Genomic DNA, 19,384 nt, shown 5'->3' with positions numbered 1-19,384 from the left:
CAGGCTTTCTATTTCTTCTTGAGTTAATTTTGATAATATTTTTCTAGAAAACGAATTTTTCAAATTCACTGGCATACAGTTGTTCATAATATTCTGATACTTTTAAAAATCTCTGCAATATATAAAGTTGTATCATTTTTTCATTTTTAACATTATTTTCTATTTTTAAAATAAGTTTTTTAAAGGTCTATTTGATTAATTTTTTGATTACTTTTAGTTTTTGCTATTTAAAAATTTTCTTAATTTTTTCTTTAGATTTTTTTTGGATTTCCCTTTCTGGCTTCTTGAGTTGAAGTTAACTCATTTACTTTCAGTCTTCCTTGTTTTTTTTTTTTTTTTAAATAAAGGCATAACAAGTAGACCACTTTAGGAGTATTTTTAAGTTCCCAAGCACATTAAAAACAAAAACAAAACTTTTTTAATGCTGATTTTCTTTTCATTTGCTGTGAGGATGGAGATGCATCTATATATACATTTGTTAAAATAGCTGAGACTTCTTTTGTGATCTAGCACGTGGTCAATTCTTGTAAATGTTGCATGTATACCTGAAAGGAATATGTATTTCCTATCTCCTGGGTACAGAGATCTTTTGATCTATTAGATAAAGTTTAAATTTGGCTGCTGCACTCTTACTAAGGTTTTTGCTTGATCTATCAGTTTCTGGTAGAGTTGGTTTAAAATCTCCCTCCAGGATTGTGGACCTGTCAATTTTGCCTTTTACAGTTTTTCAGGTTCTTTTTTTTTTTTTTTGCTTTATAGAGTTCAAGTACCTTCATGGCTGTGCTGTTAGGTAGCTAGTTCAAAATGGCTTTACTGAGTTTTCATTTTATTATGATTAGTCTCTTTATCTGTAATAATACTTTTTTCCCTTAAATTCTATGTTTTTTCACATTAATATTGCTTTCACCAGGGGTGTTTTTTGGGGTGGGGACTTGATATATCTTTATCCACCTTTTTGTTCTTAATCTTTCTGCATAGTGTCAACTAGGTAGCTCCTATAAACAACATGGCAAAACCTTGGTGTTACTGCAGATTCAGTTCAAGACCATGGCAATAACATGAATACTGCAACAGGCTAAGTCACACGAATTTTCTGGTTTACCAGTGCATATAAAAGTTATGTTTACATGACACTATAGTCTATTAAGTGTGCAATAGAATTATGCCTTAAAAAACCAATACCTGAATTAAAAATACTTTATTGCTAAAACACACTAACCATCACCTAAGCCTTCAGCGAGCCGTAGATCATCAAAGATCACTGGTCACAGATCACCACAGCAAATATAACAATAATGAAAATGTTTGAAATACTGCAAGAATTACCAAACTGTGACACAGAGATACAAGTGAGAAAATGGTGCTGGGAAAATGGTGTTGGTAACCTTACTTGTTGCAGGGTTGCCACAAACCTTCAATGTGTAAAAAATGCACTATCTGTGAATTGCAATAAAACAAGGTATGCCTGTACCTGGATTTTCCACCTATCCAGTCTGTTCAGTCTATTTACATTTATGGTGAGTACCAATTAATTAGATTTATTTCTATCATGTATGTATTTTCTAAATGTAACATTTTTCCTTTGTTTCTGCCCTGCCCACCTTCCTGCCTTCTATTAGACTGATAGGTTGTCTCTATTCTTTTGCTTGTCCCTACTCTCTCCCTCATTCCCCCACCTCAACAAACACACAGACTGGGGAGCTGTAGCAGAGACTGCTAGACTCGTTGCCTACCTCACACACAGTATTTTTTTTCCTACTTCAAAACAGAAAATTTACTTCTAGCTGGGTGCACTGCTGACCAGAATAAAAAGGCACTTCCCAGCTTCCCTGGCAACTAGGTACAGCAAATGAGATGTAGCTAAAGTGCTATATGAGACTTCCAGGAAGTCTCTTTAAAAGGGAAGAGGCTCCAATTGCCATCTCGGACCAGGAGGAGGGATGCCAAGCACTAGGATGGTAGAGCAGAAAGACAGAAGGAACTTGTCTCTAATAACCTTAGAGCTGCTATACGAGTGCTGGGATACCTTCTCCTGTACTTCATTTACAGAGAGAGAAATAAATGTGTCTCTTGTTTAAGCCACTAATTTGGGGAGGGGGGGTTCAGTTGTTTAGTAGCTGAATGCAATTGCCCATACAGAAATTATAGATGGTTCTAGAATTTTTATTTTAAAAAAATTCACATTTAACTACCAAATTTAGAAAACAAAAGTGATTCTTTTCTAGTTAATTGAATAAATCGAATATGTTTTATAAACTATATATTTATAATTAATGTATTGTATAAAATACATTTTATAAAATTCTGTGTTCAACTCTGTTTCTTGTGTCCCATGCCTTCCTTCTAGGTTCACTTTCCTTCTTGCTGGATGAGACAGGTTGAAGCTGACATGCAGAGAGAAGCTGAGGGACAAGAGGAGGGGCCCTAAGGGTATTCTAGTCTACCACTCCATGTCCTTACCCCTCCCTGCCTTTCTGGATTTTTGATTATACAAGCCAACACATTGTGCTTATCTGTTGTCACCTGAGGCCAAAGAATCCTGATGAAAAGAACAGAAAGCTACTGAATAGATGTGTTCTTGTGATTTGCCTAATTTATCCACAGGGAAGTAACCAAAAATAATATAGATTTAAATTTTTAGAGAGGAAGTTGATTTTTAAAAAAAAGTTAAAAATGAAGAAGAAAAAATATACTGGAAAAGCATCAGAAGAGAAAGATAAAAATGAAGGCACTAAAAATAATGAGTCCCAGAATGCTGCCTAATTTATCAAACTTGTCAACAGCAGCAGTTAAGAGTAGAAATCTGTTCTTTAAGGGGAAAAAAAATCCCAGACTAAAGTTATCAAACAGTATTAGACCTCAAAGGAACAATAAAAAGCAGAAATAACTGCCAATAATACATCTTTTTAGTTCAACTATTTAAAACAGCCTAAGGACAATACTTAAATACTAAACTTCCTCTTAAACCTCTATCTGGTCATTTTGTCTTCAGATACAACATAAAGATGGTATGTTACAATTTATTTCAAGATTTTTTTTTTAAGCCAGGCCCTGTCTTCAGCACAGGGCTGAAGTTTATTTTGTCAGGCATATACTATGCCTGTAGTATATTGCTTTTTTTTTTTTTAAAGATCTTACTAAGACTTTCCCATTAATGACTACAGTAGGATAAAAGGCCCAAATTTAAGAAGAGCATTTCATCTGGGACACAAACAACTGTTTTACCAAGCCATGTTAAAAAACAAACAAACAAACAAAAAACAAACAAACAAACAAACAAAACAGGATTAAGAATTCTATTGTAACACTCACTTTAAATATGTTCTTCAATTTGATTTACTATAATCACCTACAAAGCAAACCACACATACATTCTCTATAACATATATCAAGAGGGAATCTATGAAATGAAATGGATATTTAAAAAAGACAGTAATTACCTTTGATGCAAGGTTGTCTACTAAAGCAATCATAGAATTCTTAAATAAGGTGGCGGCAGTCAGAGGTCTCTTGGTCACCTCTGTAATGCTCAGTTTGCCTTCGGGCCACATATTCTTCAGCACAGGATTTGAACTGAGAAGCAAAGAAAGAGTGGTTTGAATGCTACATTCAAATAAGCTGAATATGAATTGCTAAGCAATCCTGTTGAACTGTATCCTGGGAGCCACGATTGCATTGCAGACAGAACTCACAAGCCCTGATTGGAAAAATGATCCCACCCAGAAAATTAGGCTGAGGGTATAATGACAGATACTGCACTACAGAGTGAGAAGATGTGTCCAAACGAGACCACATTCGAAAAATTCTTTAAACTTCTTTAAAGTGACCTCGATGTTATTATTATGCAGGATCCTCAAATGGTTTGCATAGCTCTGATACCATATACCTAAAATAAAATGGTACTGGTGGTCGTTATAAGAATGAGAACAAACCACTAGTAGGAAAACGATCCTCAATGTCATGGGCAGAAATCATGAAAGAGAAAGCACCTTTTAATTGAAACAAATATTCATTCAGTATAGGTCACAAAAAGCCAGGTCTTTCAAAAAATACAGATAGGAATAGAAAATAACCACTTTTACACTGTCATCTAGTAAATCCCTTTACTGCAGCTGAATTATGAACACATTATAGGTAGCACCGGCGGTTACAGTATTTTATTGATGTGACACTAAGACGGTTGCAATCCGATTCTTGAAGTGTACTTAAGACCAGTTTTCAGGCTAAAAATGATATACTGTATTCTTTATTTGGCTCAGTGGAGACATTTTTATAAACATGTATGGTGGTCTCAGCTCTGATTTTCTTCCTGTTTCACTTTGGGTGCTTTTGATTTTTAAAAAATTTTTATTGGAGTATAGTTGATTTACAATGTTGTGTTGGGACTGACATATACACACTACTATATATAAAATAACTAATAAGGAGCTACTGTATAGCACAGGGAACTCTACTCAATACTCTGTAATGACCTATATGGGAAAAGAATCTAAAAAAGAGTGGATATATGTACATGTGTAACTGATTCACTTTGCTGTACACCTGAAACGAACACAACACTGGGTGCTTTTGATTTTAAAGTAACTGGAACTTGAAATGTTGCTTGCATCCTGGAAACTTTTCTCTCGTCAGAATTTTTTTTTTTTAATTGGGGATTGAGAATAGAAAAGACCTAACATGGATTTTGTTTTTTCTTCTAATTGTGTTTACTGCTGCCATCATTTTGCCCACTTTTCTTTTCCTGATATAAAACTGAGAAAATTGAGTTGGTTCCCCGAACACCTAGTAAAATTCTGTACAAAAAGGCTCTAAATAATAGCAGCAAACTGCCAGAATGGATGACAAGAGTGAAGGAGATAAACGGTGAGGTGAAGACTGACTGGGTCTGTGAATGAAGGCAGAAAAAGAAAAACAGTCCTAACCCTCTCCATTGCCAGCAAGCTGTGCCAACTACCATCAAAAGTGGCTATAAAATAATGCATGATCTGTGGTTCATGGACCCAGTTTTACTACCTTCTAATCCTATTCCATAATTTTCCAATGATACACGTATCAATAAAAATGACCACATAAATGTATATTGCTTTTCCTTAACTTTTCCATTTCAACCTTTAGCAGAGAGAGAACTTGAGGCAATGGCTTTCAACCTTTAGTGCCCACAATGCCTGGATGCCTTCCTAACACCTCTGGAATAGAATTTCCAGAAACTAGAGCGTGTGCACTTTGAAAATTCTGATGCACATCAAAGACAGAAAATCACTGGCTTTGTCTACACAGTTTCTACCCTCAGTGCCACCTTACTCCCTTTTGGTCTTGTTTCAGACACTACCTTGTAAATGAAGGGAGGGGGGAATGTTGGGAATGAAGGAAATAAGATGTTTATTATTATTACGTTATTAAACAGTAGAACTGATGCATAATGAATCAAAACAGACACATACAATTGTTTTAAAGAAAAAGAACTTTCAGGCCAGTAAGTCAACATAGTTTTCAAACTTATTTAGAAGAAACTTTCCCTTAAAAGGGAAGCTTATTTATCCAGAAACCCAGTACGTGTAACAGATAAGGAGGAACTTAGCTGGCTAACGAGAGTGGTAAAGGGCGATCTGTGCACCTCGCATGCCACCTGCTTGCTCCTTGCCTCCTTCCCTTTATGTACACACACACGCATGTGCCTGCACACATGCATGGATACTCTACAGAACTAGAGGTCCAGGGGTTACTCTTTAAACAGATATAAAGAAAGGATTGAATTTGGAAAGGTCATTTAGCCATGGAAGCATCGAAAAGGCAAAGGTAGCCCATCTAAACACCATCCAGGAGGATGGTTTTAACCAAAATCATTTCAAGACTTTCCATCCCACTGGCAAGGCCTTTCCTATTACGGAGATATATACAACAAGTTGCAGTGAACAGACTTTTAATGTTTTTATACCTTTGGCAAGACCATCCCTGTTGTGAAATGGATTCATCTCAGACTGATGCCCTTAATTGTTGGATTTATCTAAGTTCCTTTGTCCTGATTCCAGGCTTACCAAGCAACTAAGCATTCTATAGGTGATATTTTTCATGGGCAATTAACAGAGTTCTATTTGACTTCCCAGGCAGGTTTTCCAATGGGGAAGAAGAGCTGTTATCCCCACGCAAGTGTTCCATACCATGAGACCGCTAGATTGCCCGCTGGAAATAAATCTGCTCGCTGGTCTGTTTCTGCATCGGTCCTGCGAGCTGGGGGTTACGTGAATCCACCACTAGAAGGTGCAGCTGTTCTCTGTGAGCTGAACCTCTGGGCTGTGATAATTCAAGAAGGTAACGAATGCCACCCTGTGCAGCCTCCCGGTACACAGCCTGGCTGCCTTCCCCGGGCAACACACCCCGACTTTGTCACTGGCCGACTGAGGCCGTTTTTCCGATTTGACTTTTTGACATTTTCTACACACAGAGCAATGCCAGACTCTTTGATTTCTCTCTCAAAATGGGTGCATCTTACCTGATAAACCGAGCACTGAAACTTCTTTCTGAAACTCTCTTCTCCCCAAACCAGCTCTTACATGGGTCCCCTCTGACATTCCCACGTCTCTGTGACTTTCTAGTGATGATGGCTCCATCTCTGCTCTGGCAGGCTTCATCCATCCAGATGAAACATTTTATACCAAAACCTCTTGAAAGAACTGTTGAAACACACTTTCTCCACATTCTCATTTTCTGCATTCTCTCGCGCCCGCTTCCGTCAGACATCTGTCTTCACGACTCTACTGAAGCCAGTGTTGTCAGGGTCCCAATGACCTTCATGTTTGCAAATCCAGTGGTGAATCTTGGTCCTCATAGGACTCTGCTCTTGACAGTGTTTGACACAGTTTATCTTTTTTACTTGACCTGGCCTGACACCAGATTCCTGGCTTTCTTCCTAACTCACAGGCATGCTCTCAGTTTCCTTTGCTAGTTCCTCTTTCCTTGCTTGACTCGAAACGGTGGAGTATCTCAGGGATTCATCTTTCAACCCCTTCTCTCTTTTATTTTTTATCTCTGCTCACCCTAGACAAACTCACCCAGGACTATGGCTTTAAATAATATCAATAGACTGGTGGCCATGAATTTACGTCTCTAGTCCTGCCTTTACTCTGAGCTCTAGATGCACACAAACAATCGCCTATTTGGCATTTTCAACTGGATGCCCAAAACGCACCTCCGACAAAACACATCCGAAACGAAACTCTTGATTTCCCCCCAAAATGAGCGCCTCCCCTTGTCTTTCCCACGATCGAGCATCCCTTCCCCATTGCTCAGGCATCGTCTTTGATTTCTGTTTTTCTCACATCACACATCCTATCCATCAGCAAACCTTGCTGGCTCTACTTTCAAAACATCACCCACTCACACCACTTTTCATCATCTCTGCAACCACCATCCACGCCTCAGCCTGGATCACTCAACGAGCCTCCTACCTGGTCTCTGCATGTCTACTCTTGCCCTTTACAGTCTGGGTTTTACACAGTGGCTCCGATGATTTCTTTAAAATAGAGATCACCTCACATCATCCATTCCAATGGCTTCCCATCATGCTTGGCTCATGGACTCTTCGTGAGCTGGACCCTGCGGACCTCTCTGCAGTCACTCCCAATCACTCTCCCCTCCCCTCACTGATTTCAGCCACACTGGCCTTCCTGCCGTCCTCAACACACCCAAGCTCGTTCCCACCTTAGTGCCTTGGTGAACTAGCCCTTCTCTCTGCCTGAATGCTCTCCCCCTCTCTTCCCCGCCCTGTTCATGGTTCATGCTCTCACTTCACTCAGGTCTCAGCTCAAATGACCCCTCTTTTAAGAAGCCTTTTCCGACCACCCTACCTGTAATGCCTCCCTGGCCCTTCCTGGTCTGTACCCTTCAATCTCTCAACTACTTTACTTTTCTTCACAGCACTTGTTACCACCTGAAAGTTCGTTGTTTTATTGTTTATTAACTGTCATCTCCACTAGAATAAAAGACCTCAGGAGGGCAGGGGCTTTGCACCCCAAGAGCACAGAAGAACGTGTAGCTCAGAGGTGCTCCATACACCTTGTCTGACCTACTGACCAACGGGCTGAGTAGACTTAATACGTGAGCGACAACACTTTATTCCAAAAGAAGCAGCTGGCTAGGAAGCTTCTCTTCTTCGTAGGCCTTCTTTCCAAGGTATCCGTACTGGGTGTGAACTTGCTATCCTCTGCCTGGTTTTATTTCTCCACAGATTTTTCACATTTTCTTGGATTGTGAGAGATTCTGACCACTCAGGATCTATCACCACTGACACCAGAGCCACTCTGATATTAGGGTGGTCCCTTAGCTGGAGACACTAAAAAGACACTACAGTGGGAATCTGAGTATGTAAAGCTTTCGGCTGGGCCAGAGGCTATTTGACAGTCTCCCATGGCCACTGCCCTGGCTGGGGGACTGCTGAGTACACTGGCAGGGGTGCCAGAGGATGGCAGCAATGAACGGAGAAACTGAAGCAACCCAAGGGAAATCAAGGAACATCATATTAATAACAGGGTTCCTGCCCTAAGTTTACAGATTTTATCATCATAAAGTAATATATTATTTCACTCATTAAGTATGATCAAGCAGAACTAGAAAAATTACCAGAAACTCTTAAAATTGTCACATAAAATAATCATGTGCATATATATTATGTAATATACATGTCAAAGAGCTTAACATAAAGACAAATAATAAAATTTCAATCCTACCTGTTATACATGAGGCGCTTGAAATCTTGAAATAAAGTGTCTTTGTTTTTGTCAATAAAACCGACGACAGAATAGCTAGTTGAGAAAAAAAAAAAAAGAAAACACATTATTCACCAAGCGAGAGCCACTTTTAAGCTTTTCTAGAAGTCTACAAGCCTTTCCACAGTTAAATTATCTATAACCAACCATCTATAAAGCTGATATCGCCCACCCGGTTCTGGGCTAAAGAATAACGAATTCACCTACTGCACAGAGGGGGTGCTGTTTCTATTCCTCCAAAGGAGAGCCAACATCAGTGTCATCATTATGATTAAGATCATCATTCTCTACTGGTTTGTTGCTTACCTCAAGACGATGACTTTTAAAAAGACAGCTGTATTTATCATCCAGCATTCCTAAGATAAAAGCAAAACGGCAACGTACAGGATCTAACAGTCTTATCCGTAGGGAGGTCAAATGACTTGCCTAAGGCTCGCTCACTGCGTTCAGGGTGGGAGAAAAGAATCCAAGAAGAGCTGCAAAGGATGGTAAGATTTGGATAAGCAGAAGAGACAGAGGAAGGCAGATCACACAGGGAAACAGATTAAATGAAAGGGCGGGAGCAGGCACATGCGCGGCGTTCTCAAGAGGAAATGAAAAGGTCAGTGTTCATGGTTTGGAGGAAGGGACGTGAGTAATGTCCTGAAGGTCCAGCTAAGATTGCAGCTGGTGACAAAGGTAGGAATGGGGGTTGCTCTGCTGCAGTGACTGGCATGGCTCTAGAGGGAGAAAACTAGGGGATGAGGGGGGATAACAGGAAGGGAGGGTTCTGCATGATTAAAACAGGCTGAGAGGAGGCTGGGTAAGTAGTAACCCTATAGAGGCAGCTGCTCCTTACAGCTCTCCTTTCTTGCCTGACTATATTGTCTTCCTTGACAATCGCACCTAACCCTGACCCCCCACCGATGTTCCAGCCTTACATGTTTAATTATGCAAGGACGTTCCTTCAGGCTGTGCTGCCCGTGGGCATACATTAAGGCCGTCAGGTCCAAAATTATTTCCTTGCCTCCTCCAACCTCGGTCTTCTTCCTAATACCTTCAAGTCTCTTCTGACTGAGCCCTTGAAGTCACCTGACTCTTAATCTATCATTAGACCCATACAATTCAAACTTCAAACTCCTTATTTTGGCCTTTAAGACTCATTGTGATTTGATCTCAATCTACTTTTCTAGGCGTTTCTCCTTCTCTATGCCACCAAAGGATACACTCCAGTCAAATGGGTCTAGTTACTACTTCCTAAATATTTTTAGCCTTCTTCCCACTTTTTCTTATAAAAATAATTCCTAGCACCCAAGGACCAGCATCTGCCTTCCTGGGTTTATCACACACAGTTAGAAGTATTATATCATTTGCTTATTCTGAATTCTGGCAACACATTATTACTCATACGGCAATTATTTTCAACCATCTTTTGTTGTATCAGTGTATGTATATAAATGTGTGTATGTGTATATATATATGGGAGTGTGTGTTAATAAATACATGCACACAACCACATATGTATGTATGTATGCATGGAAGGCTCTTTGTGGGCAGGGAACATACTTTATAAAGTATTGTGCACACAGAAGATACCCAGCAAAAATCTGAAAAAGGGTTGAAGAGCTTAAGAAGAGGAGGGGAAGTCTGAGGCATCAAATATTCCGCTATGGGGCCGGCTAGCTTTCTGGAACACGAGTCTGAAAACCTAGTTATTGTCTCAGCTATTCCGTAAGCTTGCTGTGTGACCTTGGGTAAGAATTTTACACACTCTGCATAAATTTCTTCATGCCCTGCATGCTCTCTAAGGCCTCTGTCCAGCTCTGCAGTTATGCCAATCTGGGCTGTATAAAAAGTACTCTCTATAAGTGAGGCCTGGATTTTCAGAGGCAGATATCTGCATGGTCCTGGATCTTCCCTCTGCAGTATTCCGGAACCTGGAAATAGCACCAGAAAAAGTGGATAATGGTGCCATTCCAGCACTAACGCCTAGTTTGACAGGGCGGGGTGGGGGGGGGTGATAATTTTGAGCCATATTATTTTATGATTCTAGAGTTTTAATTCACATCAGGAACAGCTATTAAAATTTCCTCAAATGTCTTTTTGGCATTTATACAGATGATCATTTGCTTTCTGTTGTTGTTTAATTTCTTCCCGTAATGGGTTACATGAATAGGATTCCTAATGTAAAAAATAAGCAGAAAGGAAAAGAGGGGACTTCAAACAAAAACAAGATAGTAAGCAGTGTTGGGTGGGCAAAACATAGTAAGCGTAGCAGACTGAAAGATGCCACGTTTGAAAGACAACCATGTCAAATTCCCTGGAACCTGCGAATGTTACCTTACATGGTAAAAGATGTGATTACATGAAGGACCTTGGGAAGAGAAATTCATCCCGTATTATTCAGGTGGGCCTTAAATGCCATCACAAGTGTAGTTTTAAGACAGAGGCAGATTTAATACAGACACCCTGAACAGGAGGAGGCAGTGTGACCACAGAGGCAGAGACTGGAGTGATGCAGCCGCAAACCAAGGAAGGCTGGCAGCCACCAGACGCTGGAGAGAGCAAGGAACAATCCTCCTCTAAAGCCTCCAGAGTGTGGCCCTGCCGGCTCCTAGATTTCTAACTTCTGGCCTCCAGAACTGTGAAAGAATAAGTTTCTACTGTTTTACGCCACCAATTTGTGGTCATTTGTTACAGCAGCCCTAGGAAACGAAAATACTAACGTATTTTTTTAGTTTAGGTATATTTTTTTAGTTTCATTTTCTTCCCCAATTCTACTTTTATTATATTATAACCAGAAAATGTAGCTTGTGAGAATTTCACTTTTTCAAATAACACTTGAAAATTCATATGGTAAACCGGTTTTTGCTCATATAGTTACCCAACCACTAGTAGTTCTTTATGTACAATGGTGACTTTCACCTCTGGGCCCGCAGGCCTGCTATCTCTTCTGCTTGGAATGCCCTCTCTTACTCTTCTCTTCCTAATTCTGTCTTGTGACTAAGCCTCTTTTACTCCTAGGACTCAGCTGGGACATCACTTCCTAAAAGGCTTGGCCACACTCCTCATTCTGGGTTAATTACTCCTCCTCAGTGTTCCCATAATGCCTTGCGTGTCTCCAATTTAACCCCTTCCGTTCTCCATTATAACAACTTACCATGTATTCTGCCTGTATCCTCCACTAAACTGTTAGCTTCTTCAGGGCACGGCCCATATTACCCATCTTTCTATCCCAGTTCTTAACATACTTCCATGGTTTATTTAACCATCAGCTGATTTTGACTGAGTGCCAACAATGCCAGGAACTGTGTATGGTCACGTGGTGTGTCTTCAATAAATGTTTGAAAAGCAAGGGATGAATGAAGCTACGCCAATGTTTTAAGTGAAGAAATTAAAATATACTGGCATATGAAATGGCTGGAAAATGCAAATGAATATAAAAACAATTTCCATTTTCCTCGATTATATTTTCTGAAGTGAGGCTGCATGCAAATCATCACATCAGGTACCAAAGTAAGATACTCACACCACGTCACCTGCATAATGTCGAATTCGAAAATCTCGATCAAACTCCAGGATTTTGTCCGAGGCGCAGAGCTAAGAAATCAAGAAGGGGATGATCTTGAAAACAGACATTCTCTCTTTCCTAAAAATATGTTCCAACTTAATAGGAGAGGATAATCATGTCACAAATCACGATATCATTATGAAGGAAATCACAGTGAGTGGGGCTTGATTTAATTTGGCGAATGTGGTAAAGACTGAGAATTTTCACCAGAAGTCCACATAGTCAGACTTCATTTCTTGGCCGAGTGACCAAGTTCTGGATGATGGAAGGTGAGTGCAAGTGAGGTGAGGCTGTTCAAGGCCAAAGCTGGTAAGAAGTGGGTGATTCTCCTCTGTACTTTCTTTTCACCTCCCACTAGTTGGATGCAGAGAAGGATAGTCCCCAGGGGCTGGAAGAGCCAGAAGATGGAAGAAGTCTGGGTCCCCGGGAGGGAAACAGACTTCTATTGTCTATGACACTTAAATCTTGGTTGCTATCTTAACACAGCCCAGCCTACCTTGACTGATAGAGTCTCTTTCTCCTCCATGTCCCACTTAAGGAGGACCATATTGAGGGTTTGCTATCTCCTAGGCATGGACATCTCATTCAATACTCACAACTGACATCTAGACTAAGTATTATGGGCTCTCTTTTACATACATGGAAACTAAGGCTCAAAGACATTAGGTAACTGGCCCAAGGTCCAGCTGGTAAGTGGTAGCTCTGGGAAGGATTCTTGGGACTGAATGCAATGTCTGTACTCTCCTATGTACACAACAGCCTGGCTCACCTGTCTTCTGCTAAGCCGGGACTCCAGGTCTATCGCTTCACAGATCAACCTTCTGCAGCTGTTTCTCACTGAAGAGGAACTTTATGGGAAGGCAGTTTTTATATAGCCCTGGGTCTCTATAACTTTCTGCAATTTCCTTATTACAGTAGCACCTAGATTCTTTGACCGCCCTGTGAAGGATCACTTGATATCCTACAGATTCAAAAGCAGACGTCTAAGAATCCATAAGCATTGAGTGCAGTTACATACAAACACCACTTGACTTGTAGTGTTAGACAGCAAACAACCCCAACCAGGTTGGTGGGTTCTATGTGGATGTCTAGATTATTAAAGGAATAATTAGTCTATTAATTCAACAAATGAATAATTATAGGAAGCTAGTGTCAGACTTCTGAGGTTCCAATCTTGGCTCTACCATCTACTTGTTCTGTTTCCTTTAGTAATCACTTATTTCAGAGAGTTGGTCTGGAGGTTAAATGAACTATGGAGACCAAAGTGTCTAACATTCAGCAGGGTCTCCAAAATATTTAATTCCTCTTTCCTTCTCTCTCTCTTATTAACCACTTTTACAAAACCCTTTTACTTACAAAATGCCCAAAGGAAAAGGACCCAAGAGATATCTATACCATTATAATTGAATATTCTTACATTTGGATACTGCAAAGTCTTAACTGATCTAAACACAGAAGTTTTTAGATTTTTCTTTACTTTATAAAAAAATAATACAAGTTACGCATTTATCATTCAACTTTATATGTTAATAATATTTTACACAGTTATTTTATGGTTTATTGGATCATCTGCCTGCCTCTCCAAGATAACTTTAAGGCATGAGAAACAACTTAGCCCCTAAATAAGCACAAGCCAGAAACTTCTTATTTAGCCTGCCAATAATTCTAGCTAATCGTTAATAACCAATAGCAATGATAATACCTGCTTTAACATACAGAATAATAGCATTTATTTAACAGAAAGACTCATAGTGATGAAAATATCCTGACAGCTTGGTTATTTCATTTCTTTCCTTCATTAGGCAAAAATTCCAGAAAAGAACACACAAAAAATTTCCATCTCGGGATTTGTCTGGGGGAGGATGCTGAGGGAGAAAGGAACCACCTGGTCTGAGAGTTGGGAAAACCTGGGCTCCCACATTAAAAAAAAAGAAAGGAAAGAAAAAAAAAATTCCACCTCCACAGATAAATTACTATTTAGCATTTCCTATCAAGTCAGTAGCAGCTGCTTAAAAGTACCGTATGTACAGTTTCTACTGTAAATATGAAATTATATTTCAAAATATTTGGTTGATAAATTCGAGTGTATAAATGGCCAAGGTGAAACATAACAAAATGAAGTGATTTCTCACATGAGAATCATAGTTATTTATTTAAACAAAGTGAAGCCTTGCCTGTTTTAGTTTGGAATTCAATATTTCATAAGGTCTATTTGGTATGACTGTGACCAATTCAACTGAATTGGACAAACACAGATGGTCTACCAATGCCAGGCGAGTCTCCAAAACCTGAATTGTGATTATAAAGGACATTTATACCCATCCCCTCAGAGACAGGACATTTGCCCTGTAATCATGCCGTCTTTCAAAGCACCTCTGTAAATTATTTACGGGGCTTCTAACTTGGCTCGCTGCTCCGTCCCCAGCACCCAGGATTGTACCTGGAAAATGAGAGGCACTTAAGTATTTGTGTTATAAATAGGAAATGACTGAAGGAATAACCCTAGCTAGACCCCTAATGTCAAAGATCAGATTGTAGCATCTGAAAGCCGACTTACAGAAGGCTACAAGTTAGTCCTCAGTAGTAGACCAAGGAGAATATTTTAGAAATAAACTAGTCTAAAATAAATATCAGCCAGTAATATATTTCTTGATGATTTGTGCTGTCTCCAGTTAATTGGGGACTCTTACTGTTCTGATTACATAATTTCAGAAGGGACAAAGTCAGAATACAGATTTATTCATGCTAAAAAGTGGCAGTGGGTCATAGATTTATATGGAATTATGGAGGAGCAGAAATGTTGGCCCCTTTCCTTCTGGAAGTGAAGAAGAATGGGGCCTGTTTTTCCTTCAGCTTATGGTTGCTAGACAAGCCTACATTTGTAGGGAACACCTAGGGATGACGGCGTGTCTCTTCTATGACAAATATTATGGCAAACATACTATATGCTAGGCACAGCACAAATGTCGGATAACCACGACTGCCACCAACTATCATGGAGATATGATCTACTTATAACATTTTTAGAATGTGAAAAATAGGGACTTAAGAAGGATCACCATTCATTTAAGGAATGAGTTTCCTTGTAACACTAGGATTTCAGCTAGAATTTCCTTGTTTTCAAGAAAGTCACATAGTCTGAAGAACTACAGCAGAGAACACATACTAGATTTTTATAACTGAGGATTACAGTAGAAAGTCAAGGACAAAAGCTATTTTCAGTGCCAGAATTATCAGATGCAGGAGCAAAATTCTAGCACATGAACAAGGACTCTGTACCTATTGGTTACAAATGACATCATGCTTTCTAAAGCATCATGTTCATTTTTCCTATTTCTAGCAAATGGAATAGTCTAGAGCTCCCTCTCCTGGACACTGTGATTTCTATCAATCTCGTCATCCTACAAACCAGAAAGGCAGAATTTAGCCACAGCAATAAATCATTTCACGGATGTTTATGGTCTCTCTCACTTGAATGGACATTCTTTCAACCCAACATATAAAGTCATTGAATTCTGTCCAACAATGAGGAAACTCTTAATGATCAAAATGAGAGGAAGTTCTCATTATACACACTACCTTTCGGCTGGAAAAATGACCATGTTTGCCCAGTTTACTGTTAAGTGCTTCCAGGAACATCTCATCGGTGACTTTGCCGACATTCATGCAGGCGTCATCCAGGATGGCGATGATGCCCTTGTGTTGCTGTTCCACGAGGTCCACGATGATCTGATTGTTGAAGTAATCGATCTGCAGGACACAGCAAAGCGGCAATTCCAAAGGCAACGGAAACCAGGAACAGGTGCAACAGCAATGCCTCCATAGGTATCAGGAATTTAAGTCACTTTGGTGTCGAAGAGGTGAATAACACTAATGAGGTATAACGCTAAAAGGAGCACACATTCTAACAGAGGTTTTTAAAAAAATGTATTTGTGGGGCTTCCCTGGTGGCGCAGTGGTTAAGAATCCGCCTGCCAATGCAGGGGACGCGGGTTCGAGCCCTGGTCTGGGAAGATCCCACATGTTGAGGAGCAACTAAGCGCGTGCGCCACAACTACTGAGCCGGCGCTCTAGAGCCCGTGCTCCGCAACGAGAGAAGCCACGACAATGAGAAGCCCGCGCACTGCAAGGAAGAGTAGCCCCTGCTCGCCCCAAGGGAAAGCCTGTGCCCAGCAATGAAGACCCAACGCAGCCAAAAATAAAAACAAACAAATAAATAAATTTATTTTAAAAATGTATTTGTGGACTTTTTATCATAAAACGTTTTGCCTTAAATGAGTACAGCTCCAGGCAAAAATTATAAAGTAGATAATGTTTCTCCCTTCGCTAACTCTTGTTTTAATCCTGTCTTCACATCCTGCACCTAACCTTATTCGTCAGACCCTCAATCCCTCAATCTGTTGGCTGTTAACCGCAAGACCCAGATTCCACTGAGTACCAACAAATAACCTTGAAGTATTCATTGATATTGAACTTGATGGAGTTAAGGTGTTTCTGAGAACTTGCATTTTTAGTTACACGGCCCTGGCTGACTAAAAATCCCAAAGAGTATCTCCTTCAGTTTTCCAAAGTTAAAAAGCATATATGGGTCTAACAGAGGTTTCCAGGGTACAATATAAAAAATTTAATTCTGAGAAATAAGTATCCATAAAGGATAAGAATAAGCTTTTCACTTGCTTCCACAGGCCGAATAAAGTTGTAAATAACTGCAGGCTCTTTAGCCACTTCAGCACACACAAGGTTTGTGTAATAATCCTCTTCTACACCTGTCTGTTCCGATAGTCTGCAGCATACATATCACCACACACACAGAAAGCACACGTGGGCCTGACTCAGGAAAGCTGGAGTACCTCATTTGAAGACGGGCAGCTTACACATTTTAATCTTGTGTGTTGATGTGTCCCGCCTCATTTAGGAGGTACCTGAACTGCGAGTTGTCCCCACTACCTTCTGTAAGATCGACACACTCACGATAGAGGATTACTGTGTCTCATGGATCCCTGTTCAATGCTTTTTAAAATCCAAGGGCTCATGCCAGCTATATGTCTGTGGCTTTCAGCTCCATCCCTAGTCTTCCAAGTCCTCCTCTGTATTCCATGGACTGAAAGTCTGCGAACTGGGTGGGTTTTTTCTTTGTTTTTTGTACTTTTCTGGTTTGTCTAAATCAGTGATTCTCAACAGAGGGTGACGTTGCCCCCCAGGGGCATTTGGCAATGTCTGGAGACATTTTAGGTGGTCATGACTAGTAGAATGCTACTGGCATCCAGTGGGAAGAGGCCAGGGATACTACTAAACATCCTACAAAGCACAGGACAGACTCACAACAGTTATCTGGTCTAAAATGTTAGTACAGAGATGGAGAAGCCCTGGTCTAAGTATTTACTTTTATTGTGGGCACTTATTACATTTCTCATAATGGAGAAAAGTTATTTCTATCTTTGGAAAAAATATCCTTAAAATATTCCAAAAGCAGGAACTCTGTAGTAATTAACAGCTGAAATCGTAGACTCTGTGACCATGGAATTAAAGATTAAGTCTTTTGTGGCAAGAACAAAAGAATTAAGTTCCCCAAATTCCAACTGTCTAACTAAAAGTGATTAGTCTTTGCTGAAGAGTCCAGTAGCTTCTGGTTCACAGTTTATTGTTGCTTCAAACATTGCTTACAGTCGTGGTTTTCAAACTAGGTTCTTCCAGCAACCTGGTATTCCCAGGAGGTTTCTTAGCGGATGCAGGGGACAAAGAGAGATGAGAGGGGATAGTTCAGGGGCACAGGGCTCTGGGCCTCCCATCCTCACTCCAAATAGAGCAGCTTTGTGCCAAATAGAGTCAAGTTCTCAGCACCTAAAGATGACTTGCAAACTACAGCACCAAAATCATGTAAAGGCGAATCAATTAGGGAGACAAGACATTATGAATCTCTTGGTGGAAGTTCACATACCACCTATGAAGTAGACGGTGATCCTGACACCAGTCAAGACTCTAGATCTAATAACCAATGTACAGGACATATAAGGAACAGAGAAACAGATTAGGTGACACCTCGGGAACCCCATTAGCAAAATCCAGACAGTGGGCAACTCTAAAGAACAAAAGATTGCAAGGAAAAGAGAGACAGAGAGAGGAGAGAGGAGAAAATCGATGGATGTTCGAGAGGCCTATCAACCAATCACAACGTAAGTAACTTATTTGGATCCAAATTCAAACAAACTATAAAAGCAAAACCAAAAACTCTAAGACAACTGAGGAAATGTGAAATGTGAACACTGGCTGCATATTTGATGACACTAAGGAATTACTGTTAATTTTTTAGGTGTGATAATGGTGTCGTGGTTATGGTTTTTTATAAAAGTCTTTATCTTTTAGAGAAACACACTGAAATATTTACAGATGAAATAATGTGATGTCTGAGATTTGCTTCAAAATAATCTGGGGGTGGGTGGGGTACAGATGACACAAGACTGGCAATTCACTGATAACTATTAAAGCTGAGTGATGGGTACAATGAGTTTATTATATTGTGATCTCTGCTCTTATGTATGCTTGAAATTTTCCATAATAAAAAATTTTTTAAAATTAATTACTATGTTCTAAAGTTTGGGGTTTTTAAAGGAAATACTTGCCCAGAATGGAGATTCTAATTTGGGGACCCAGGCTGTATTCAGTAACTATTATTTTGGAGTGAGCTTTCTGTTACCTCTAGGTCACATTTTTCTTGGTTTATTTCACTAAGAATTGTTTTAAAGGGCTTTTGCTCCTTTTTCAGATGTTTGGAATAGTCTCCTGCAATTGTTGACTTTTCCCTTTATCAACTATGCCTGTGGAATTTGATATTCTGATTGTTAAAGGATATTTTGGACCAGTATCTCTGAACCACATCTGAATAACAAGTTTTATGATTAAGTTTGCTATAAAAACCTAAGCCCTAGTTATAGTTGTGTATTATGTTATGCAACAGATTTGTTCTAAGAAAGCTGCATATAAACGTAATTGAATTGAATTACATCTTAAATATGCGATGAGACTTCACTCTTTAAATCAAAACTGTAGGTATTCCTATTAAAAAGTAATAATA

General features: G+C 39.7%; 1 protein-coding gene across 8 annotated transcripts in view; it reads right to left on the bottom strand.

The window, feature by feature from the left end:
* The window catches only part of MYO1D (myosin ID), a 351,112-nt gene that overhangs the window by 211,084 nt on the left and 120,644 nt on the right, over window positions 1–19,384 (bottom strand). For all 8 annotated transcript variants that reach the window (XR_014257970.1, XR_014257971.1, XR_014257972.1 and 5 more), the window contains exons 11-14: window positions 15,892–16,062; window positions 12,271–12,341; window positions 8,724–8,798; window positions 3,441–3,573 (exon numbers count right to left, since the gene is read on the bottom strand). Coding sequence is in view for 5 of the 8 variants with exons in the window: in XM_082443690.1 (XP_082299816.1) it covers window positions 3,441–3,573; window positions 8,724–8,798; window positions 12,271–12,341; window positions 15,892–16,062 (450 nt within the window). In the remaining 3 variants the exon portion in view is untranslated. The remainder of the gene's footprint in view (window positions 1–3,440; window positions 3,574–8,723; window positions 8,799–12,270; window positions 12,342–15,891; window positions 16,063–19,384) is intronic.

This window comes from Balaenoptera physalus (genome assembly GCF_965194825.1).
Source record: "Balaenoptera physalus genome assembly, chromosome: 20".
In the NCBI taxonomy this organism is placed as follows: Eukaryota; Metazoa; Chordata; class Mammalia; order Artiodactyla; family Balaenopteridae; genus Balaenoptera; species Balaenoptera physalus.
The sequence above is the reverse complement of the archived record's forward strand: the minus strand, read 5'-3'. Positions and strand labels throughout refer to the sequence as shown.